The 24,495-nt window shown below is 49.5% G+C and overlaps 1 protein-coding gene across 1 annotated transcript in view; it reads right to left on the bottom strand.

Annotated features, from left to right (window-relative positions):
* Window positions 1-24,251, bottom strand: part of MYH7B (myosin heavy chain 7B) — a 39,771-nt gene extending 15,520 nt beyond the window's left edge. Inside the window, exons 1-23 of the mRNA XM_051979183.1 lie at window positions 24,097-24,251; window positions 22,701-22,804; window positions 19,070-19,213; window positions 18,353-18,509; window positions 18,116-18,143; window positions 17,523-17,619; window positions 13,654-13,677; window positions 13,351-13,443; window positions 13,003-13,066; window positions 10,410-10,508; window positions 8,476-8,579; window positions 7,968-8,106; window positions 7,715-7,833; window positions 6,639-6,788; window positions 5,641-5,811; window positions 4,782-4,961; window positions 4,371-4,509; window positions 4,201-4,277; window positions 3,482-3,569; window positions 3,127-3,244; window positions 1,711-1,834; window positions 1,247-1,383; window positions 895-1,150 (exon numbers count right to left, since the gene is read on the bottom strand). Of these exons, the coding sequence (XP_051835143.1) occupies window positions 895-1,150; window positions 1,247-1,383; window positions 1,711-1,834; window positions 3,127-3,244; window positions 3,482-3,569; window positions 4,201-4,277; window positions 4,371-4,509; window positions 4,782-4,961; window positions 5,641-5,811; window positions 6,639-6,788; window positions 7,715-7,833; window positions 7,968-8,106; window positions 8,476-8,579; window positions 10,410-10,508; window positions 13,003-13,066; window positions 13,351-13,443; window positions 13,654-13,677; window positions 17,523-17,619; window positions 18,116-18,143; window positions 18,353-18,509; window positions 19,070-19,213; window positions 22,701-22,804; window positions 24,097-24,187 (2,703 nt within the window). The 5' untranslated portion in view covers window positions 24,188-24,251. The remainder of the gene's footprint in view (window positions 1-894; window positions 1,151-1,246; window positions 1,384-1,710; window positions 1,835-3,126; window positions 3,245-3,481; window positions 3,570-4,200; window positions 4,278-4,370; window positions 4,510-4,781; window positions 4,962-5,640; window positions 5,812-6,638; window positions 6,789-7,714; window positions 7,834-7,967; window positions 8,107-8,475; window positions 8,580-10,409; window positions 10,509-13,002; window positions 13,067-13,350; window positions 13,444-13,653; window positions 13,678-17,522; window positions 17,620-18,115; window positions 18,144-18,352; window positions 18,510-19,069; window positions 19,214-22,700; window positions 22,805-24,096) is intronic.
* Between the last annotated feature and the right edge of the window lie 244 nt (window positions 24,252-24,495).

The following is a 24,495-nucleotide window of genomic DNA, read 5'->3' as shown; positions in this document are numbered from 1 at the left end:
ATATAACCTTAGAAAACTATTTCTCTTTCCTGTTTCCTCATCTGCAAAATGAGGGACTTAAATTGAATCCTTGAAGTGGAACCCCTGAGACCCTACCAGTTTTAAATCCTATCATTTGAGTTTTAGTCTTAGCTCCAACACTAAGTTATATGACCCTTGGCAAGTCACATTCTTCTTCCTGCCTGTTTCCTCATCTCTAAAATAAGTATAACAGTCCTTATTCTGCCCATCTAATGGGATTAATGTGAGGAAAGCACTTTTGCAAATTGTAAAACCTCCTGAAGAATTGTGGGTAGATTCACCAGTGCCCAATGAGGGAGGCAGGAAGGGCTAGTGCTCTAACTGTTCCTCCGGAGGGCCCCATCCTCATGCCCGTCCCTGTCTCCATGTCCATCTCCGTGCCTGCCCCTGTCTCCATGCCCATCCCCGTGCCCATCCCTGTCTCCATTCCCGTGCTGTCTCCATGTCCATCACCATGCCTATCCCTGTCTCCATTCCTGTGCCTGTCCCTGTCTCCATTCCTGTGCCTGTCCCTGTCTCCATGCCCATTACCATGCCCGTCCCTGTCTCATGCCCATCCCTGTCTCCATGCCCATCCCTGTGCCCGCCACTCTCTCCATGCCCATCTCCGTGCCTGCCCCTGTCTCCATCCCCATCCCCGTGCCCGCCCCTGTCCCCATGCCCATCCCTGTGCCTGCCCTGTCTCCATCCCCATCCCCGTGCCCACCCCTGTCTCCATCCCCATCCCCGTGCCCGCCACTGTCTCCATGCCCATCCCCGTGCTTATCCCTCTCTCCATCCCCGTGCCCGCCCCTGTCTCTGTGCCCATCCCCATGCCCGTCCCTGATCCTGTTGCTGTCCCCGGCCTGTGCCCAGCCCCCTCCCAGGGCTCACCGCCTGCAGCTGCAGAGCCAGGTCATTCTTCTCCTGGGCAATGCTGATGTGCTTCTCCTCCAGCTCCTGTCTCTTGGCCTCTGCCTCGGCCAGGGAGTTCCGCAGCCCCCGGAGCTCAGCCCGCAGGGCGCCCAGCTCCTCCTCGGCCTGCACCGAGCGCAGCAGGGGCTTCATCTTGAAGAAGAGTTTCATCCAGGACCAGTTCTTCACAGCCGCAAAGGCCCGGATATTGCACTGGATGGTGTAGAGGGCGTCCCTGCAGAGGAGGGAGGCGGGTAAGGGTCCGGGTGCAGCAGGAGTGGGAGGGAGCTCTCCCCTGCCCATCCCGGCAGAGCCCCCGGGCTGCTCATACCTTCCCCCTCTCATGTGCTGGTGCTCAATGCGCATGAGGTGGCCCCGGATCCTGGCCTGCAGCAAGGTCAGGATCTTGGCCAGCCGCTCATCCCGAAGTTCCTCCAGCACGGCCAGCAGCCCAGCCCTGAAAAACACCTGCAAGGAAAACAAGGCTTTTCCCTGTGTGACCCTGACCCTTGGGGTGACCCCAGGCTTCACCTGCGTTATTCTGGACACATGGTGTGAGCTCCCTGGGCTCTCAGGGTGTAACATGAAGGGCTTAGCATGGAGTTAGCAATGATGGTGCCTCGTATTCTCAGACATTGACCGATTGCCTTTCAGAGCCGACCTGCTCTGAACATGACCTTGACCCCTCGGTGGGCTTCTGACCCTTTTGAACCACTCCTAACCTCCGTGGGACCCACAGCTTCAGTGCCCTTCCCCTCAGAGTGGCTCTTGACCCAGACACTTGACCCCCCTTACCTTAGTGTGACCAAACTTGTACTGCGTGTGGTCAATGTCCAGTGAGCCGAGGAGCTTCTCGGTGGCCTTCCTGCTGTCCACGAAGGTGTCATCGGGGACGGCACTGGGGTTCAGGATGCGATACCTGGGCAGAGGCTGAGGATTAGGGGGGGCGGGAAGATCCTTGGAAGGGAGCTGAGGGATGTGGGGAGGGGCCAAGGGGACAAGCCACGTATGGCCCAGAGCTAGGGCCCAAACTAGAAGGTTGGGGCGGCAAGAAGGGCAGCAAAGAGACGCTGCAGAAGTTGTTTTGTAACTTCATTTTAAAACCTGGGTCTATCCTGTTACAAAGCCTTTTGAAAAAAAATGATAATTCCTTTGGGAATATGGTCAAACATGGTTGCTATGTTGGTTGATTTTTTGTTACAAAGGATGGTTTACTGGTGGGACGAGAGATGAATATAGTTGGAAATGCATGTAACATAACCAAAAAAAGAAGAAGCAAAATAATTTTTTAAAAGTTAACTCCTTTGGAATGCCCCTAACATCTGTTTCATTTTTGTGATAGCCGATCATAAGATAATAGATTTTAGATCTGGAAGCATCCTTAGAAGCCATGGAATCTCACCCCCTCGTTTTACAGAGCTTAGCGACTTGTTAAGCTAACACAGATAATAAGTATCTGAAGACAAGATATGAACCCAGTTTTTGCTAATTCAAACTCCAATTCTCTATCTCCTGTCCAGTATGTTGTTGCCTCTTGGCTCCTTCAATCAACCTTCCTCCTGCCTAGAAACAACAGTTTCCTAAATGGCTTATTTGCTTCCATCTTTCCCCCAAGCTCATCCTGCACTCATAGGCAGTTCTTCCCTTCCTACAAAGCACAACTTTGAACACATTCCTCCTCTTGCTCAAAAACCTCCATGGGCTTCCTGTCGCTAAGGGAGAATAAAATTCCCAACTCCTCCTGCATTCAAAGCCTTCCGTGGTCTGGCCCCGTCCTCCTTTTGGGAGCTTCTCTCAAGGCTCCCTAACACATGTCCTCTGTACAAACAGGTTAGGTTTTTCCAAATAGTTGATTCCCAATCTCACCCCAACTCGGAGCCTTGGCTCATGTGTGCCCCTGACTAGAATGCCCTCGTTACCTCTTCTTGTAATCCCTTTCTTTTTTCGAGATCCATCTGTCCATCTTTCTCCAAGTCACTAACCCCATTTTTCTAAGTTCTCATAGACCTGACTGACCAAGTATGAAAGTTTTATCTGGTTATTTATCTTTCACATGCATATTGTGGGTTTTGTTTTCCCAACAAGAATCTTAGACTTCACAAGAGCAGAGCTTGCAGGACATACAGCTTTGTCTGTCTGGCAACTGAGGACATAGGAAGATATGGAGGAGAAACCTACAGCATTGTCACAGGGAGCAGGGGGATCACTGACCGCTGTCGGAAGTCCATGTAAAGCAGGCGGTTGGGGAAACCCTGGCGGCAGATGCGGATTCCCTCTAAAACCCCATTGCAGCGAAGCTGATGTAGTACCAAGAAGGCATCCATGACTCCTAGGATGGGGTTCATAGGGCGTAAGATCAATGGAGATTAGGTCTCAACCCAACCTCCAGAAAACCCAACAAAGAAAGTAAAAATGGAGTTCTGTGAGGTTGGAGCGTTGTATCAGGGAGGGGGGAGGGGAAGGAATGGTAATATTGGGTGAGATCTCCCAGCCCCCACGTTTATCTGCCTAATACCTCCTAGGATTAGGTTTCCCCAGATACCCAGGTGCATAATTAGGTATCTACCTGGTGTCTTGGTCTCATTAGGGACGATGCACCGGACAAAGTGTGGCTGGGTGGCCCGTAGGTTGGTCATCAGTTTATTGAGGTTTTCCTGGGCAGGAGAGGAGGCAGTGGGTGGGGGATGGCATCCCCTCCCAGCTGACCACCCCTCTCACTTCCCCATATTCCTGCTCATGTCTCACACCCCTGGCTTTAGGGATCCTTACGTCTGTTCCATGGCTACCCCATTCCTTATGGAGTTTCCATATTCCTCAGCTTTCCCTGTGCCTCCACGAGTCTCTCTTAATTCCAGAGATCCCCTATGCCTGAACTGGCCTGTTTCTTAGGTTCCTGGGATTTAGAGCAGGAAAGGTCCTAGAGGTGATATAGTCCAGTGTAATTTTACAAATGGGGACACTGAGGCCCAGAGAGAGCAAAGGACTTGTTGTTGCCCAAGGTTACCCAGCTGATGTGTTGAATCACTTTCTATGTGCCCCAAAGCTCCATTGACCCTTTGATGACTCCCATGGCCTAGCCTCCCAAGCCTTCAACCCTCATCCCCATCTGCCCCCAGCCCTGTCCCAGAGGTATGGGGCTGGGAAACTGTATAGACTTGTTGTGATGTTCACGCAGAGAAGAATTAAACATCACTGCAAGTCTTAACAGCTGCCCGCCCAGAGAGGCAGAGGACTGGCTGAGAGAGGGCTGAGTGCCCAGGGCAGTGGGGAAAGCCGGGCCCTCACCTTGTGCACCTGGGACACCGTCTGGAACGATGCCGCCTTCTTCCGCTTTTCCTTCACCCCGGATTTGGGGCCCTCAGCTGGTGGAGACAAGGACACCGGTCACGTAGAAGGGAGCGGGTCCCCAGTGACAGCCCCTCCCTACCCCCCCCCCCAGGCCCTGGGGGACTGACCGGAAGCAGCGGTAGAGGCAGAGTAGCTCTCATAGAGGGAAGCCAACAGTTTGTTCTGGGACTTCTGGAAGACGGGGACAACTGTTTCATTCAGTGGGTCCTTGTTCTTCTCTAACCACCCGACGATGCTGTAGGGGACCTGATGTGAGAAAGGGAGAGCAGCAGGGCCAGGTCAGGCCTTTATTCAGTATGCAGTTTTAAGCACCTCCTGCGGCGCCCGATACTGTGGGGTTATGCTCAAGCTACAGATGACAAAAGCAAAGCAATCCCTGTCCTCAAGGAGCACAGACTCTGCTGGATGGAAGGTGGAGATCATGGGAAAGGGCATGACTAGGGTCAGGATATGGAACTGAGGTTATTGTTAAAGAAGGTTAAACAAGGCTGGGGCTAGGGACCAAGACCAGCGCATACCACCCCGGCGTAGTGCACGATCTCAAAATGCGCTTCATATTTGCGCTTCTTGTCTGGCCGAGGCTTCTGGAAATTGGGCGATTTCCCAGCGTGGTTGTCGTAGAGCTTGGCCCGGAAGCTCACGTCAGAGGCCTTGGGGAACATGCACTCTTCCTCCAGGATGGAGAGAATTCCCATCGGCTGCAGAGTCAGAGCGGGAGGCAGGTCAATGGGCACAGGCGGTGCCACCCAGAGAGCACCGGAATTCCTTCACCGCCTGGCCCCTTCCTCACCTTCCCATCTTTCTATACATCCTAGTCTCCCTACACTGACCTGCCTGCTTTTCTCAGGCTGAGCATACAGTGGTCACCCCTACACCGGGATGCCCACCCTCCTCACCTCCGGACTGGCTTCCCTCAAGACTTGGCTCACCTGCGGCAGGAGGCCTCTCTCAGCCGCCCTCATGCTGGTCCTTTCTCTCTGAGATTGCCTTTCCTTTATGCTTCACATATCTCGTGTGGGGGGTGTGTGTAGGTATATATAGATAAATAGGTAGGTATGTGTACACACACACACGCATATGGAAAGAGAGAGAGTGAGAGCGAGTGAGAGAGACCTGGGATTAGGTCCCTCTTTTGGCCCTCATAGATTATGGTGACCCTGAACAAGAAGTCCCCCCTCCCTCCCCTCCCCTCCACTCTCTAAGACAAGCTGACAAAGCTGACCAAGACCACAGGTGGATGGCGTTTACTCCCTGGGGGTTCCTAACACAGAAGTCGCCTGTCAGGGCCACCCATACATCTTCTCTCCCATGCCCCTTCCCCAGACTTCTCAAGGTCACCCTTCTGACCCCCTCCCTTCCTGAGTCCCCAGGGCCCACCTTCTCAATGAGGTCGATGCAGGGCTGTAGGTCAAGGCCAAAGTCAATGAACACCCACTCAATGCCCTCCCGGCGATACTCCTCTTGCTCTAGCACGAACATGTGCTGATTAAAGAACTGCTGGAGCTTCTCATTGGTGAAATTGATGCACAGCTGTTCGAAGGAGTTAAACTGCCGATGGGACACAGACAGGTGGGATTAGGTGGGCGAGGCAATGAGCCAGGAGGTGGTGCCGTGGAGAGAGCACAGGGCCCAGAGTCAGGAAGGCTTGAATTCTAATGCTGCCTCAGACCCTTACTAGCTGTGTGACCTTGGACTCTCTGGCAGGGGTAGGGGGTACACTTTACAATTTCACCTTCATTATTAACAACTGATATGGAGAGACACTAGGTGTCGAGGAAAGAGAATTGGCTTCAGAGTCGGGAGGGCTTGAGTTCAAATTCTGCCTCGTACACATTCAGGACCTATTTCGGAGTAGAGTTCTCATGGCACTCCTTGCCAGCTAGTTGGTTCAGTGCATAGAGAGCCCTGGACCTGGAATCAGGACAAACTGAGTTCAAACACTTACTAGCTCTGTGACCCTGGACAAAACTATTTGCCCTGGTCTCCTCATTGGCAAAATGGGGACAATAATAACATCTATCTCACAAGTGTGGTTGTAAGGATGGAATGAGATAATATTTGAAAAGCATTTAGCACAGTGTCTGGCACGCAGTAGGCACAATACAAATGCTTATTCCTTTCCCTGTTTAGGGCAGACTCACAACAAACTTACTTTTCAGACATGGGTGGGGGAAGGGAGCTGGCACTTGTGTCATCCTAAAACTATACTGGAACCCCTTTACAGAAGGGTCACCCATTGCATATGAGGGTCTACCTCCTTCCTTAAGAGACTGAGGAACCTAAAGAATTAAGCAGTCAGGAATATCTGAGAGCCAAGAGTGTAAGGCACATGCTAGTGCCTGCCTCCAGCTGCCCCACACCCCTGCTTAGCTCACCTCAAAGATCTCAAAGCCAGCGATGTCTAGCACCCCAATGAAGAACTGCCGGGCCAGCTTGGTGTCCAGGGTTCGGTTAATACGCATGACCAACCATCTAAAGAGCCGGTCGTACGTAGCTTTAGCCAGAGCCCCCACAGCAAACACCACCTGCAAGAGTGCCAAGGAGGGGCTGGGTTAGGTACAGCAAATCTGGACCTCAGGCAGGCTCCGCCCCCTCCTGCTCCTCAGGCAGGCTCCGCCCCCTCCTACTCCTTAGGCAGGCTCCGCCCCCTCCTACTCCTCAGGCAGGCTCCGCCCCGTCCTGCTCCTCAGGTAGGCTCCGCCCCTCCTGCTCCTCAGGCAGGCTCCGCCCCGTCCTGCTCCTCAGGTAGGCTCCGCCCCTCCTGCTCCTCAGGCAGGCTCCGCCCCCTCCTGCTCCTCAGGCAGGCTCCGCCCCTCCTGCTCCTCAGGTAGACCCCGCCCCTCCTGCTCCTCAGGCAGGCTCCGCCCCTCCTGCTCCTCAGGTAGACCCCGCCCCTCCTGCTCCTCAGGCAGGCTCCGCCCCTCCTGCTCCTCAGGCAGGCTCCGCCCCTCCTGCTCCTCAGGCAGGCTCCGCCCCTCCTGCTCCTCAGGCAGACTCTGCCCTCTCCTGCTCCTCAGGTAGGCTCCGCCCCTCCTACTCCTCAAACAGGCTCGTCCTCCTCCTATTCCACAGATAGGCTCCGCCCCCTCCCGCTCCTCAAGTAGGCTTCCTCCCCTCCTCCTCAAGTAGGCTCCGCCCCCCCGACTCCTTAAGTAAGCTCCGCCCCCTCCTGCTTCTCTGTCCTCCCAACTTGCTTCTTTCTGACCCTTCCCCCTGCTCCTTTCTGTCACCATTCACTTGTTCCTCTGCCCTCCACTGATTGCTCTCTGATCCCACTGCTCCTCTCGCCTTCTTTCCTGTCCCTCCTCATTCTCTTTCTCTGTCCTCTCACTGTTCCTCTGCCCTCATCTGCTCCTCTGGTTACCCACCTCCTCCTCTTCCCCCGTACCAGTTCCTCCATCTCACCTCCTCCATTGTCCCCCTCACTCCTTCTCCCCCTCATTTGACTCACCTGCTCCACACTCTGTCCCTTGGTCACAAACTCATTCCCCACTTTGACTCGCGGGTGCAGCAGCCCCTTTAGGAGGTCCCCACTGCTAATTCCCATCAAGTAAGCAGCCTTATCTGCACCTGTGGAATGATCAGGAGAGGTCAGTGGCTTGGGGGGATGGGACACTGGAGGTAACACCTGGTAGGGCTGGGGGCCATTGTCCCCAAATGGGCAGGATCCAGGATCCGGGATCCAGGCTGGGCTGGGGTCTCACTTTCAGTGCCGTCGGCCTCTGCCTGCTCCTCCCGCTGCTTCTGCTTGAATTTCATGTTGCCAAAGTGCATCAGAGCCCCCACTACTTTGTAGCAGGCACATTTTTCATCCACACTGAAGCCCAGGATGTCCATGGCATGCTGCGCAGGAAGGGTGGCAAGAAGGTTACACAGGAAACAGCTGTCCTGAGCCCCCCAAACATCTGCCTCTTTCCCTCTGAGCCTTCCACCATATAGCTCCCCTCTGTCACCTGATATCCTGAGCCCCTCTCCCTCTGTCCCTCAGAACTCCTTCTATGTTCCTCTAAATCCACTCTCATATCTAAGCTTTCCAATTATCTCTCTGTTCTTCCATTCCCCAAGCGTCTCTGCTTTCCCACTGCCCTACATCCCCCTACATCTGCCACTGTTCTCCCAGAATTCCCAATGCCACCCCACTGTCCTGAGGGCCCTGTAGGCCTCCCTTTGCCCCTTCTATGCCAGAGACTCCACTCTGTCACACCCCCATACATCAGTTGCGATCAGTTCTTGTCCGTCATCCATATTGTCCACAGTTGTGACGCCCTGGCTGCAGAAATGGTAGTCATAGGGGTTCAGAGAGAGCAGCAGCATATCTGAGGGCACACAGAGAAATTTCAGGCCTGAAGCAGGCATCCTCACACAGGAGTATGCTCAAAGCAGAGGTCAGAGTCTGTCCAGAAGCTTGCTAGGGCACCCACTCCCCCAATCAACCCTGGACACTAACCCCAAGGCTTGCCTTTGTCCTACTTCTCATGGAGCCTGGGACTGGGCCACTTGTTTCTTTTCTAAATGACAACCTTCTATATTTCAGTTCTTGAAGGACAGGACAGGCCCAGTGCCTCCCCCCTTCTTGTCCCCATAGTGACCGCCTGGCCCTGGGCCTTTCACACTCAGAACTGCAGAGACCTGAAGGTAAGCTGTGGCTTGGGGAAGCAATGGACCTTCTCTAAGCATCTCCAAAGTCAGTCAGTCAGGGTTCTACCTGGCTCATTGGATCCCCTGTCAAGTTTCTCTGAGAACCCATTTTTCTTAGTAATATTTTCATTTCCCTAGCATTTAAATACCTTCTAACCAAATACCTCATTAAGCAGGCAGTACAAGTAATATATACCCCCATTTTACAGAGGTGCAAATTGAAGGTCAGAGAGATTGAGCAACCTGCCTGTGTTCCTACAGCTGGTAAAGAGCAGAGTCAGAATCCAAAGCCAGGCCCTCTGGTTCCGCATTGAGAGGGATGCTTTCTCCCTCTCCTTCCCAGTAGCCTAAGATAGTGGCACTAGGATTGGTATTGAGTCTCCTGCTTCGAATCCTGCCTCAGATATTCTTGGGCTGTGTGGCTTAATCCTAATCATTTCACTTCTCTGATGACCTATAACATGGGGGTCAATACTTGGAAACCCAAAAACTGAATCTAGAGCACTTTTTTTTTTATCTTGGAACCAGCCCTGCTATTCCCCACCCAGAGTAGAAGCCGCCATTCTTTTCTTTCCCAGCATGCCCTTTGAGGAAAGGAACCAACAGGTGCTAAATGAGGTATTTTGGGGGTCCATCTACCCAGAGGCAGCAGTGTACTGTTGGAATTTAATTTAAATACCATGAACATCTCTCTCAGCCTCAGTTTACCCACAAGAATAATGGGATGCTAATACCTGCAGTCTCCCTCTTTAGGTTGGGGGGAAGAGGGAGAGGGAAGGGCTTTGTAAATGTGAAGCCCTAAATCAATGGGAGTTATTTCCATTAGCTGTGTCACTTTGGAACAGCCTGCTGCTGTTCTTTCTGAATCCCTATGATTAAAGTTCTCTAAGACAGTTTTCTTATCTATAAGAAGTGGGTAATGAGCCTTCTTTCATTATCTTCCTTACTTTCATTACTCTGTTGTGGGGGACGCACTCTGAAACCTTTAAGCAACTGATTTAAGAAATCATCCTTATTTTTATTCATGACAATTACCCCTTAGTACCTTGAGGAAACTTTAGGCTAGGTATCTAGAATCAAGATCTTTGAAGTTTTAGGTCTCTCTTTGACAGAAGCTGGACCCTTCTGGCCTCCAGATTGGGTCCCCCTGTTGGGCCCCTTCATTTCCCATCTTTTATCTCTACCCTTTGTCCTCCTAGCCCAGAAGCCAGGGATGTGCTGGAGACAACTCTAACCCATGTGGAAGAATTATTAAATTTTCAATGTGAGCATTTAGATCTCAGAAATTGGCAAACGCTTTAAATTAGGACTTTGTATATTGTTTTGTTAATTGTCTAGTGATGATGGATACAGTGTTAAAAATGCAGGTTAAATCTAAAAGTGTATCCTGAAAACATAAACCTTTATAACAGTGTTAAACATTTACCAGCACACTCCTGCTTGTCACCCCATGCCCTTTGGACCCAGTCCCATTTGGTCCCCTTCTCCCACCCTCCTTGCCCCCTTACCCTGCAGCTCTGGCTTCTTCCCCGACAGAATCTGGTAATAGATATGATAGCCTCGCTCCCCAGGAAGCTGGAAGATCACTCGGGATTTCTCCAGCAGGTCTGGGTGGGAGGAAAGAAGGGAGGCTGAGTTAGGGCACAAGAGGAGAGCCAACTAGCCTAGATTCTCTTATGGGGTCTCAGAGACAGAAAACTGCCCTAGAAGATAGTTGGACATCCCTTTGTTGATGCAGGAAGGTCCCGGGCTGTGTCAGTGAAAACACGAACGAATGAGTGTGAATCTTCCCTGGTATGTATTCAAGTCTGTAGTATCATTATCTGTGTGTTAGTATAGTACAGTAGTGTTTCTGAATCTTCATAGGTGTCTGTCATTGTGTGCATGTCTTTAAGAGTGTCAGCCTCTAAGGAGGTTGTGTACATGGTACAGTAAAAAGAATACTGATTCTGAAGTCAAGGGGCCTGTTTCTGACAGCTTACTGGGCAAGTCCCTTAACCTCTCTGTGCCTCAGTTTCCCCAATTGTAAAATAGAGGGGTGGGATTTGGTGGTCCTGTGATCCCTTCCAACTCTAACTATGATCCTATGTATGTGTTACTATGTCTGTGTAGAGACATGTGTACATGTGTATGTTTCCATGTCAGTAAATGTCTAAGTGACATTAGGGGGAGCTGGGACAGTGCTGTATATGTGTGTGAGAAAGAGATGGAAAGTCAGAGATTTGGAATATTTTCATTCATTCAATGAACGTTTCTGGTGTGCCTAGATTTGTGTGTCTCTCTCCCTCTCTCCCCCTTCCTCCCTCCTTCCTTTTTCCCTCTCCCTCTCCCTCCCTCCTTCCTTCCCTCCTTCTCTCCCTTTCCCCCTCCGTCTCTCTGTGTCTCTTTCCTCTCTATCTCTCTGTCTCTGTCTCTCTCCCTCTCTCTGTCTCTCTCTCTTTCTCTCCCCCCCTCTCTCTCTGTCTCTCTCTGTGTCTTTGTCTCTGTCTATCCCTCTCTCGCTCTCTCATTCTCACTCTCTCTGTCTCTGTCTCTCTCTGTGTCTCTGTCTTTCTCTTTCCTCTCTCTGTGTCTCTGTCTCTCTCTGTCTCTGTGTGTGTGTGTCTCTGTCTCTCCCTCTCTGTCTGTCTGTCTCTGTCTCTGTCTGTCTGTCTGTCTCTGTGTGTGTGTGTGTGTCTGTCTGTCTGTCTGTCTATCTCTCTGTGTGTGTTGTCTCTGTCTCTCCTTCTGTCTCTCTCTCTCTCTCTCTCTCTCTCTCTCTTCTCTCTCTCTCTCTCTCTCTCCCCCGCCCCCTCACCTCTCTGTCTTTCTGTCTGCCCCCCTCTCTCTCTCTCTTTCTCTCTCTCTCTCTCTCTGTCTCTCTCTCTCTCCTTCTGTCTCTCTCTCCCCCCTCACCTCTCTCTCTCTCTCTCTCTCTCTCTCTCCTCTCTCTCTCTCTCTCTCTCTCTCCTTCTGTCTCTCTTCTCTCTCTCTCGGTCTCTCTCGGTCTCTCTCTCTCTCTCCTTCTGTCTCTCTCTCCCCCCTCACCTCTCTCTCTCTCTCTCTCTCCTTCTGTCTCTCCTCTCTCTCTCTCTCTCTTTCTCTTTTCTCTCTCTCTCTCTCCCCCCCGCCCCTCTCACCTCTCTGTCTTTCTGTCTGCCTCTCTCTCTCTCTCTCTCTCTCTCTCTGTCTCTGTCTCTCTCTCTGTCTCTTCTTCTGTCTCTTCTCTCTCTCTCTCTCTCTCTCTCTCTCTCTCTCTCTCTCCCCCCGCCCCTCTCACCTCTCTGTCTTTCTGTCTGCCTCTCTCTCTCTCTCTCTCTCTCTCTCTCTCTCTCTCTCTCTGTCTCTCTCTCTGTCTCTCCTTCTGTCTCGTCTCTCTCTCTCTCTCTCTCTCTCTCTCTCTCTCGGTCTCTCTCTCTCTCTCTCTCTCTCTCTCTCTCTCTCTCTCTCTCTCCTTCTGTCTCTCTCTCCCCCCTCACCTCTCTCTCTCTCTCTCTCTCTCTTCTGTCTCTCTCTCTCTCTCTCTCTCTCTCTCTTCTCTCTCTCTCTCTCTCTCTCTCTCTCTCTCTCTCTCTCTCTCTCTCTCCCCCGCCCCTCTCACCTCTCTGTCTTTCTGTCTGCCTCTCTCTCTCTCTCTCTCTCTCTCTGTCTCTCTCTCTGTCTCTTCTTCTGTCTCTCCTCTCTCTCTCTCTCTCTCTCTCTCTCTCCCCCGCCCCTCTCACCTCTCTGTCTTTCTGTCTGCCTCTCTCTCTCTCTCTCTCTCTCTCTCTCTCTCTCTCTCTCTCTGTCTCTCTCTCTGTCTCTCCTTCTGTCTCATCTCTCTCTCTCTCTCTCTCTCTCTCTCTCTCTCTCTCTCTCTCTCTCTCTCTCTCTCTCTCTCTCTCTCTCTCCCCATTCTGCCTTCTTTCCACCCTCTTCTATCCCTAGGGATGGTGTTCCTGAACCTCTCATCTCTGTTATAAGACAATCCTGAAATGTCAAGCCTGGCTGGGAGATTGATGGGGCGGGGGAAAGTTGGAGATTTGAGGAGAGCAAGGATATTTTTGTGCTGGGTCTGGTATACTGAAAACCAGAACCTTTTATCTGCTCCATCCCCACTCCACATCACTGCCTCTGACTTACAGCTATCGATATCGGCAGACGCCAGCTTTCCTGATGGTCCAAAGTGGATCCGGATGAACTTTCCCTGAGGAGCAAAGGGGACACAGGCAGGCTATTAGTAGGCCTGATTCTAGAGCTCCGAGGCCTCCATTCACTCCACCCCCATCCCAGTATCTCTAGGACCTTGAACTTCTACTCCCCTTATCCCGGTCCTGGATGGCTGCTGTTCTTTCAGTCCCCTCACCTGCTCCCCTCCATGCCCTCACCTACCCCTCTGTCCCCCAAACCACTTGGCTGTAGGACTCTGACCTCACCCCTGTCTGGGGGCCATAGGGCTGCTTCCCCCGCCCCCTCCCTGGGATGACTCACAAAACGGGAGGAATTGTCATTCCTCAGGGTCTTGGCATTCCCAAAGGCCTCCAAAGCCGGGTTGGCTTCGATGATTTGATCTTCGAGGGTTCCCTGAAGTGGGGGAGGGCAATAAAAGGGCATCTTAATTGGGGGCTTCTTGCTACAAAGGTAGCTGGGGGTTAGAGGGGGAGGCTGACAGGGAGATGCCTTTTATTTTTTAATCTCACGGATTTGCTTTCTAGGAAACACAGGTGTAGCAGCGAGGGGGAGCCCTGAAAGTACGGATCTCCCTCTTCCCTCCCTAAGACCCCCCCAACTCACCCCAGTCTTGGTTGCCAAAAGTTGCTGGAAAAAAAGAAGAAAGGAAAGAGAAATAGTGAGAAACTATAGTGAGATATGAGAAACATTGTGAGGTGAAGGCTAAAGGGCCAAGGGCAGCATGTTGGTTAGTGGGGAGAACCTGGGCACAGGGTTAACAAACTACCCAATTGGGCTGCCCCCATTGGAGGAGAAACTCCACAGAGTCTTCTGGGAGAAAGAAGAAGGCGCAGATGGAGAAATGCAAAAGGCAGAGGGAGAAGGGGGAGAGGGAGGTGAGGAAGGAGAAAGGGCATAGAAAGGGGGGCTGGAGGGTTGGGGAGCTTCCTTCTGCTCCCTACTTCCTCTTTCACCTTCTCCTCCAGCCCCCTTCAGCCAAGAAGGAGTCTCCCTTTTGTCCCCCCTCTCTGTATGGGAACTCAAGGTCAGGGAACTGGAGCTAAAATCCTATCTCTGGCATTTCCTAATGCTTCAGTTTTCTCCCCTGTAAAATAGGGTACAGGATACCTGCCCTGGCTCCCTCACAGGACTCTAGAAACTGATGTGTGAAGATGAACACTCTTTATTATTCTTTCACTATCCTCTGCCCCACTGTGTCTGGCTCAGAGGTTCTGCTGCTTCCCAGTCGCTGGCCCCACTGAGCCCTCTGAGCACTGACTTAGGGGAAATGATTTGGACTCTTACATTCCTTAGGATGTGGGGGTCTGTTGGGACAATTAGGGGCAGCTAGATGGCGCCATAGCGTGCAGAGTGCCAAACCTGGAGTCAGGAATACCTGAATTCAATTCTGACCTCAGACATTTACTAGCTGGGTGATCCTGGGCAAGTCACTTCACCCTGTCTGCCTCAGTTTCCTCATCTGTAAAATGAGCCGGAGAGGGAAATGGCAAACCATTCGGTGTCTTTGCCAAGAAAACCCCAAATGGGGTCACAAAGAGTTGGACATGACTAAAAAGACTGACTCATTGGGTTAATTGCAAGGACATATGTATATTCTATGTACTCCTCCGACCATCTCTCAGAAGTAGCAAGTCCCAGGGTAAATGTAAAGTAATATATTACTCCTCGTAGTGAGGGATTCCCCAAAGCCTGGTCACAACAAGCAGCCAGAAAGGCTAAATTTTTAAAAAGAGATGTAGAAGGGGAAAGGTGATGAAACGACTGTCCTCTGTCCAGATCAGATCACATTTGTACAGTCATATATAGCACTTTTTAAAGAATATTGACAAATTGAATAAGAGTGGAGCACAAGACCATCTAGGGAATCATTTGAAGGAACTATGGAGATATAGCCTAGAGAAGACATAATTGATATCTTCAGATATTTGCAGGGATCCAAAATATGAAAGCTGTAAGAGGCAGAGATTGCTGCATTTGAAAGCAGAGAGAACCTGGGTTTGAATCCCAGCTACAATATCAACTAGCTAGATGACCTTGAGCTAATCAGTTTCCTCATCCATAAAGTAGGAATGAGGCAGCATGGCAGAGTAGATAGAAAGCTGGGCTTGAAGGCAGGAAGATCTGCCTCCACAACACTCTGGCTGTGTGACTCTGGACAAGTCACCTAACCCTGCAATGTTCTAGGCAACTTTATAAGTATAATTTGTAAAGAAGGTGCTAATTTTCATTGAGAGAGGGAGTTTCTTCCTTGGGAGTCTATTATATCAGTGAAGTAGGAATACAGGGCTGGTTCAATATTAGGAAAATAGTATAATTGGCCATATTAATAATTCAAACTATTATACCAGTGAAATTCCATGTCTGATCAATCAATCAGTCAGTCAATAAGCATTTAATAAGTGTCTATAATGTTCCCAGCATTGTATTAGGCACTGGGGATAAAAATAAAAATGAAATAATCCCTCAAACAATATTTTCTGAATTTACCTGACCCAACTATTATAGAAGCTTTGTCAACTCTCTGTTTTTTAGAATTTTCATTCCAGTAAAATGTAAGCTTTTTTAGGGCAAGGATTATCTCATTTTTTCATGTATATCCCCAGAGCCTAGCAGAGTATTGGGGACACAATAGGAATTTTTTGTTAATTGATTGCTGATTGAGAAAAATGTACATAATTATTACTACTCTTGGCCCCAGAGGGCAGAACTAGAATCATCTGGAGAAAATTATGGGAAGGTAGATTTTAGTTAGAAAATATTCTATTCAGGGCAAGTACCACAAGATATGTCCAGGGTCAACAATATGAAGTGCTTCCTCAAGTCAAGAGAAGTTTGATTTGCAAAAAGTAGGGGAAACCTCAGCAAGACATCTATGATCTCAAGGAGATCATCACCTCAAGGAGAGTACCCAGAACAGTGCCTTATGCTGGTGAAAACAGCCCCCAGGATATCAACAGGCTAACTCCTTAGAAGGCTACCATGTGGGAAGGAGCAAAATCTGGTTGAGGTCTGGAAAGAACTCAATGAAGAAGCAGCAGAACTATGGCAATTGGTCACTTCCTATATCCAGTCTCAGTCTCTCTTCTGATCCTACCTCACCAATTGCCTTTAAACTAGATGACCTATAGACATTTCAAATTAAACATGTCCAAAAGAGAAAACTATCATTTTCCCCCAAAGCTCATCCTTCTACCAAACTCCCCTACTTCTGTTGGTAGAACCACTATCCTTTCAATACTCCAGTTTGTAAGCTTAGTGTTATCTGAGACGCTTCCTAATGTTCCACCACACAAATAAAAATTTTCCGACATTACTGTGTCTATATCCAAATATGTATGTATTATGAATATTATGCTGACTTGTTGTTTCCCCTCATCAAATGTAAACTCTTTGAGGATAGGAATGATTTCATTTTTGTCTTTGTATCTCTCCAGGCCACCCAGCTCAGTGCCTAACACTATCTATTAGACATATAATAAATACTTATTGTTGGAGTGACTGATTCCAAGTTTAACTAATTATTCTTGCTAACTACATGCTTAATTTGGTTGTTTCCCTCATTGTTTCTCAAATGCTAACAGCTTAGCACCTTGGGCAACCACCCAGTAGCCTCACTTAGTTTTGGATCTGTTTGTGGAAAAGTGAAATTGGCTTTCTTTTTTTGAGTGGTGAACTCCTCATCAGGGGAAATTTTTAAGTGAAAGTTCAGAGGAGATTTCTAAGGCATTAGATTGGACTAAATGATTACTGACATTCTTTCCAAGGCAGCTTTCAAGATTTCACAGTGAAGAGAAAGGAATTATGACCCTTGTCACTCTTCTCTCCTTTCAAAATCTCTTATTCTTGGACTTCTCTTGTGGGATCTGAATCTGCTCCCCTTTGCTTTTTCTAATTTTGCTTTCAGAGGCTTCTGCTTTTCCCTGCTAGCCCAAAGATTCAAACTATCTTTCCTTATGTTGTCTCATTTCCACTAGCCACTCAGGAGAAAGTAGGGGATGGAAAAAAGGGAAGATTCAAAAGGAAAGGTATAAAAAAGAGAGGGTGGGAAAAAGAAAGAAAAAACGCCCCAAACAGGGAAATCAGACATGAAAAGGGAAGGGTGACAAAATAGAAGGAGGGGAGAGATGATAATGTCAAAAGCACAAGAAAAAAACCACCACAAAACCAAAATGCCCCCAGAGAGCAAGGCTCAACAGATGGACACGGGACTGGACCGGACCAGGAGAGACCTGCAGGAGGAGGCATTCAATAAAAGCCAGAGGTCCTGGGAGGAAGGAGAGAAGGGAACTCCAGAGCTCTGGACACAGGGCCCCGGGCTGGTCAAGCCTTGCTCAGGCCAGAGTCTTGCCTCCCTGGGGAGGAGGCTCAGGCAGGGCCAGGGCTGAGAAGCCCCAGAAGGAAAATAGGAAAAAGGAGAAAAGGAGGAAGAAAAGAAGGGGAACAAGCCGAAGCCAAAACAGGGTAGGTCTTACGGCTTTCTTGCCCGGCCCCTCTCCCAGGGCAGCGACGATGGCAAAATATTGAATGACCCGCTTGGTGTTAACGGTCTTACCAGCTCCTGACTCTCCGCTTGGGTGACAGAAAAGCCAATCAGTTTCTATTGGAAGGCTTCTCCCACCCCTTTATTGCCCCCTCATCCCTAGTCCTCCCCTATCCTAGGATCCCCAAGGAAAGTCTTGGCCTGGTGAGGAAATAGGGGTCAGGTCCCCTCCTCCCACCTCTCCTGGGGAGCTGGAGGCTTGGGCGCGTGAGGCAGAAAGGGAGCCCCTCCCAGAGGAAGAAGCTCAGGGGCTGACTGAGAGCTGTGGGTCTGTGTGTGGGGTGGGAGGGGGAATATCAGGGACGGGGTGTCTGAAGGCTTTGAACTACTCCCAGCCCCGTCTAATCAGTGCCTTGTGCCCTGAGATATGTTTGGAGCATTGGGGACCCTGAGCCCCAGTTCTGAGTCAGCGAGTTAGAGAGGATGCGGGTGGAAGGAGACAGCCTCATCCTCTCCCTGGCCCTAGGCTGGACTCCCAGCCCCTTCCCCTGCCTCCCATTTCCCTCCCCAACATCAGGTACTCACGTGATAAGCATGGACTGGTTTTCTCGATCTATAAGGAAAGGGGGTGAGATGTGGATCTCAGTCTCCAGCACAATTTCTCCTCCTGTCCCCCCTCTCCTCCCCACCAAGCAAACCAGCCCCAGGCCCTGGCGCCTTGTAGCCTACGCATCGGGGGAGTCAGCCTGATCCATGGACCGCAATGGGGGGAAGCTACAGGAGGGGTCTGACATCAGGAATCCAGGCGGGTGGGCCCCTTACTCTGCAGCATGGAGTGGTAGGCGTTGTCTGCCACCGAGTAGATGTGGGGGGGCGCCTCCGTGCGACGCTTGCCCTTGTAAGCAGCTACCACAGGGGCAGTGTAGACAGGAAGCCACTTGTAGGGATTGATGGTGACACAGAACAAGCCTGAGTAAGTCTGCAGGAGAGAGGAAACTCCACTCAGAATCCCATCTCCGCCCGTCTCTCCAGGGCTTTTCCACAGTCACCCACTGCCCGGCTCCTGGTGTAGCCAACTCACTCCTCCCCTTCTTGTAAGAAGAAGGGGTCCCCCTCCCATCTCAGCCGCTTAGAATCCCTGGCTTCCCTGCAGGCTCCCTCAAACCTGCCTCTGGCAGGTCTGGGGCCGCCCGCTGACCCCCGCTGTCCCCCATCACTTTGTACTGCCTGAAGATCTTTGGCATGTACTTATCTGCCCCCCCCCATGCCCAGCCCAGAATCCTTCCCTTAGAGAGCAGCTTCCCTGAGAACCCTTCCTTGCCTTTGGCTCTCTAGTGCCCAGCATAGGCCCAGTTTGTGGTGGATGCTTCAAAAAGACCCGTTAAATGATCAGTTGTCGGGGGCTGACTGAGGCGCCTCCAGGAACCCGCGATCCCCCCAACCTGGGCTGAGGGAATTTTCTGGTACGTGGAGCTGCCCTGCGCAGGGGCCCTCTGCAGGGTCCTACCTCGGGCTCCTGCCCTGGCCTGAGGGACTCACATAGATCATCCAGTGGGCGTAGCGTTGACGAAGATTGTGTAGGACCGAGGCTTCGTTGAGGTGGGTCATCATGGACATGTCCTCCAGCAGGTCAAAGCGAGGCGGGTTCATGGACTGCACGTCAGCCTCACGTACGGTGAGGACCTGGAGGGGAAATGGGGGCCATCACTGGGCATCCCCAAAACCTTTCCCTCTGGGCCCCGCCTGCCCCCAATCTCACACAGGGGCCCCAGTCACGCAAGGGAGACCCAGGGGAGGGTCCAACATGAGCCAGCTGATCAGTCTTGAGAAAGAGAAGGGCACAAAGGCGGAGAGGGCAAGGCTACTATTCTGGGGTGAGGGGTAGGGAGGCCAGAAGGTCAGAGCTGGAGGGGACCTGAGAGCTCATATAGTCCAACGTGCTCTCCAGTTTAGGAATCCCTGCTACAAAATCCCAGACAAGGAGTTATCTAGCTTCTGCCTGAAGATCTTCAGTGACAGGGAGCTCACTACCTCCCAAAGCCTACTATTCCTTGGCTGCCCTGTAAGAAAGTCTTTTCTTCTACTGAACTGAAATCTGCTTCTCTGCTTCCTTGGAACTTTGCGCTCTCTCTCTCTCTCTCTCTCTCTCTCTCTCTCTCTCTCTCTCTCTCTCTCCCTCTCCTCTCCTCTTCTCTCTGTCTCCCTCTCTCTCTCTCTCTCTCCCTCTCCTCTCCTTCTCTTCTCTCTTGTCTCCCTCTCTCCTCCCTCTCTCTCTCTCTCTCTTTCTCTCTCTCTCTCTCTCTCTCTCTGGGTTAAGTGACATGCCCAGGGTCACACAGCTAGGAAGTATTTAAGTATTTGGGGTCAGATTTGAACTCAGGTCCTCCTGACTTCAGGGCTGGTGTTCTATCCACTGAGCCACCTAGCTGCCCCCATGCTCTAACTCTCTTAATACTGTTTTCTGGCACCAAATGGAATAAATCTAGGTGGTGTAGTACCCAGAACATTGAGTCTGGAATAAGGAAGACCTGAGTTTTCTGATGCTTATGGGCTAAGTGCTTAAGCAAGGCACTTAATCAACTGTCCTCAGTTTTCTCACTGTAAAATGGGCATAATGATAGTACCCATCCCCCCAAGTTGTTGTGAGGATCAAATGAGATAATCATTGTAAAGTGCTAAATATAATATCTGGCACATAGTTGGTACTAAATAAACACTTGTTTCCCTCTCTCCCTTTCAGATATTTAATGAAAGAGATCATAGAATCAAACATTTAAAACTAAAAAGATACTTCAAAGGCAATTGAGTTTAACTCACACCCCTTTTTCTTAATGTATGGAAAAAATTGAGGCAGAAACAAATTGTGATTTGGCCAGAGTCACATGGCTAATAAGTAGTCCAGTGCCCTATACTAAGTTGCTTCATAATCTCCATTATGGCTCTTCTCTTTTCCAGGCTTACCCTCCCCATTTCCTTAATTAAGTCTTGTACAGTATCAAGTTTCATTCAATTCATTTCATGTAAGGCCATATGCCTGCCATGTGCCAGGAACTGTATACTAGGCATACAAACAAAAAACTGAGAAATAATTCCTGCTCTCAAAAAGCTTACAATATCCTCTTAAGAGCTATAATCTGACACATAATATAAATAAAAATTATAATATAATTATATTTATACACATAAATATAAATAATAAAGCCTCTCATTTATAAGAAAATGAAGGATAATTTAAGGAGGGAAGAAGCCTTTGCTCATGCGTGGAATGGATCCCTCTTCCCTTGCCCATCTCTCCTTGCTGAAATGCATCCATCTTTCACTGCCCAGCTCAGGTGCCACCTCCTCCAGGAAGCCTTCTGTTACACCTCTTCTCAGTTCAAAGTGATCCTTCCCTCTCCATATCTCTTAGGCTTCTCTATATGGCCTTCAGTTCATTTAATTGAGGCGTAATAGAAAAAACTGTGGGATTTGTAGATGAGAAAACATGAAATGGGCCTAATAATAACCCTCCTTTTATCTCTCAAAAATGCAAAAAAAAAAAAAAAAAAAAAAAGGACTCTGGCTATTCAATGATTCAATTAAATCCAAAAGTATTTATTAAAGTATTTTACTATGTGATTGGAATACAGAGACAGAAATAAAATTAGTCCCTAATCTTGAATTTATATTCTAAGTAAATGCCCTGTGCTTACTATGTGACCCTGGGCAAGTCATTTTGCCTTGCCAAAAAAAAAAAAAATCCGACGACGACAACAACAAACAAACAAACAAAAACCCAAGCAGAAAAAAAGAAATGGAAGCAATTAATCATGGTATCATTTACCCTATAATCATCTATATTAGACCTATATATCCTATGTATTTATAGGAGATAGGGAGAGGGATTCCCAGATAAGGATATTCATCTACCAGTGTTGATCCACACCTGATCTGCAATTTTTAGAGCACTGAGAGGTTAAGTACTTTATTGGGGGTCACACAGCCAGGATATTAGAGGTGAGGCTTGAATTCAGGTCTTCCTGGCCTTGAGGCTGGTTTTATGTCTGCTACTGTCCTGCCTCTCACTTATATATCCACCTCCCCCTTATTTTAAATGGTGAGCTTTCTGCTGACAAAAATGTTTTTCCTCTGTGTACCTGTATTGCCCTTGGAGCTTAGAAGAACAGACCATAGGATCATAGATTTTAGACCAGAAAGGACTCTAGAGTCCACTGAATACAATTCCTTCATTTTACAAATGAGGAAACTGAGGCTGGCTAAGGTGATTACTTTTAGGTAAGTAGGGCTTAAACTTACGTCTTCCTGACCCCAGGCCCACTGTTCTCTCCACTGAACCCCCTCAGTGTATTCAACTTGAATCAGCATTATCCAATTAGGATAATGACAAGACTATCAGCTTCCTCACCCTGGACTCTCGACTTCTGTTCATTCAGCTTTAGAGCCCATTGGCTTTTGGGGGTTACTACTGCACATAGGACTCCTGTTGAACCTGTGATCACCCAAGACATACACACTTTCAATCTATTTTTCAAATGAATTTTTCTTCCAATTACATCTACTTTATAATTATGGCCAGATGGCCAATTGTCCCATGGGGAAGTGTATCAGTTAATCATGTCTTCCCCTTCCTTTTATTACCTCTGTAGATTGGTATGTATGTGTGTGTGTGTGTGTGTGTGTGTGACAGAGAGATAGAGACAAAGAAACAGAGAAAGCAAGCGTATAGGTTAGAATAAGCCTTTGATTTATGTATGTTTGCGCTTACAGGCTTAACAGGTATAGAGCTGAAAGGGACCTTAAGAGGAGATCTAGTCCAGCCCTCTCACTTTGCAAGAAACTGAGCCCAGAGACGCTAAGTGCTTTATATCATGTCACATAGTTCCTCTGCTCCTTCTCCTAGATCTTATTATTTCTTTGTCACAGTTGCAGCCCTGACTTACCTGTCTAGAGTCAAAAGTGGGATTAGAGTAAGACCTCATTCATCCTTGGGAAGCTGGTTCCCCTTGAGCTCTGGCTACTTGGGGTAGGGCAGATGGTGTGTTTTGGGATCATAGGGCGGGACCCAGGTAGCCTGAGGGTCCCAGAGCTATCAAAGCAGGGGAGGCTAGAGGTGTCAGGGATTTTCAGGCAAAGAACAAGTTCTGGGATAGTGAAGTGCAGGCGCTCTTACCTTCTGGTCCTTGGTCTCCACAGTGACTCTGCCGGCCTTGATCTCCTTGATCTCTGCCTCCAAATAGGCTTCCTGCTCATCAGGGACCCAGACCCATTTCTTCCCTGGAGGAGGGGAAATAAGAATTTCAGGATTGGGAAAGAAGGAACCTCTTCTAGTGGAGGCTTCAGGAGCTTCTAGGGATAGATGTGAAAAGAATAACTCTTTGATCTCCCCATCTTTGAGACCTCCTATTACCCACCCCAACAATGCTACCCTCCCAAACACTGGGTCTTCTCCCACCCTTATCCCTGAGGTTCCTCATTTCCCTCCCCACCAACCCTAAGAAAGTGGACTTTTCTGTGTACATGAGGGATACTTAGAAGCGGGAAACCTGGATTCTGACCTCAGCTCAGCACTAACTCACAGGATGATTTTGGATAAGTCCCCTTTGTGATTCACCTTACTCACCTGGGAATGAGGATGTCTATAAATATGGACATAGAGCGACAAAGAGACCAAAAACACAGAGAGGGAAATCCCTCTCTCCTGGTTCTAGCTTACGGCCTCCACAGCCCAAAGGTTTAACAGAGGTGGCCTGCCCTAACCATCTAGGGGGTAGGCTTGTTGTGCTTCTGACTCTTTCCAGGGCCCTTGGCCCACAGCCCCTTTGTCCTTGTGTTCACATCACTCTCCCCTTGTCTCCACCTTTGTTCAAACTGTTCTCTATGCCTGGAATGTCCTCCCTCCCCCTCTTGGCTGGTTGGATTCCTACCCATCCTTTTAAATGCAGCTCACTCGAGAACCAATTCTTCCCCTGACACCCTCAGCCTTCCTCTCCTCAGATCTACCCACTGCCCTTCCTTTCACACTGCTTTAATGTACTCATCGGATTATATTGGGTTTTATAGTTTGAAATCTGTAAATGAGCTCCATGAGGGCAGGAATCACATCTCAGCCAAAGGTATCCAAGGACTAGAAGGATTCTTTCCCCTTGTAGATGTGCTTATTAAGTGTCTGTTGAATTTACTAATAGGCAGACAAGGCTCCCCTGGGTGAGAGTATGAGGTTGGGAGTCAGGAACACTAGTCTGAATCCTGCCTCAGATACTTGCTATGTGAGATTTTTCAAGGCACTTAACCTCTCTTGGCCTATGTTTCCTTATTATTAAAATGGAAATAACAATAGCACCTACTTCACAGGGATTGTGAGGATCAAGTGAAATAAAACATGGAAAGGATTTGGTAAACCTTAAGGTGCCATATAAATGAGCTATTGTTATAATGATAACTATTACTCTTTAATTGGAGTTGTGTCGTGGTCTCCAACACCCAAGCCCCTGTGACTTCAGATTCCCCACACTGCCGTCCCGACCTGGGTCTGAGTCTGCGACCCTATGTCCCAGGCCCACTCTCACCATCGCCTGGAACGGTGTGCACCTTCACCATCTCTTGGTAGCTCTTTCTCAGGTAGGCAGCAGCCTCTCCCAACTCACTCAGGTCCATCATGGTGGCAGAGATGGTAGTCGCAACGACGAGAAGTAAGGAATAGAAAGAGAATCCAGGGAGTCCTGTGGGGAGAAAATAGGAAATAAAGAAGGGTCGATGAGGGAGTATCAGGGCTGGCCCAGGGCAAGTCAATGTGCAATATCCCCGGAGGAGGCAGGAGGGCAGGCCCTGGAGCTTCATGGAATCGGTCCTTCAGCCTCCCTCAGGTTAGAAGCCCACTCAATGACCTAAGTTAGGGGCAAAAAACAGCCCAACCCTCCCTCCTCCTCCACACTCACACACAGACACAGAGCTACAAGTTAGGACGC

The sequence above is a fragment of the Antechinus flavipes genome, chromosome 2, assembly GCF_016432865.1.
Source record: "Antechinus flavipes isolate AdamAnt ecotype Samford, QLD, Australia chromosome 2, AdamAnt_v2, whole genome shotgun sequence".
NCBI classification, from domain to species: domain Eukaryota; kingdom Metazoa; phylum Chordata; class Mammalia; order Dasyuromorphia; family Dasyuridae; genus Antechinus; species Antechinus flavipes.
This window is presented reverse-complemented; position numbering and strand designations above follow the sequence as displayed.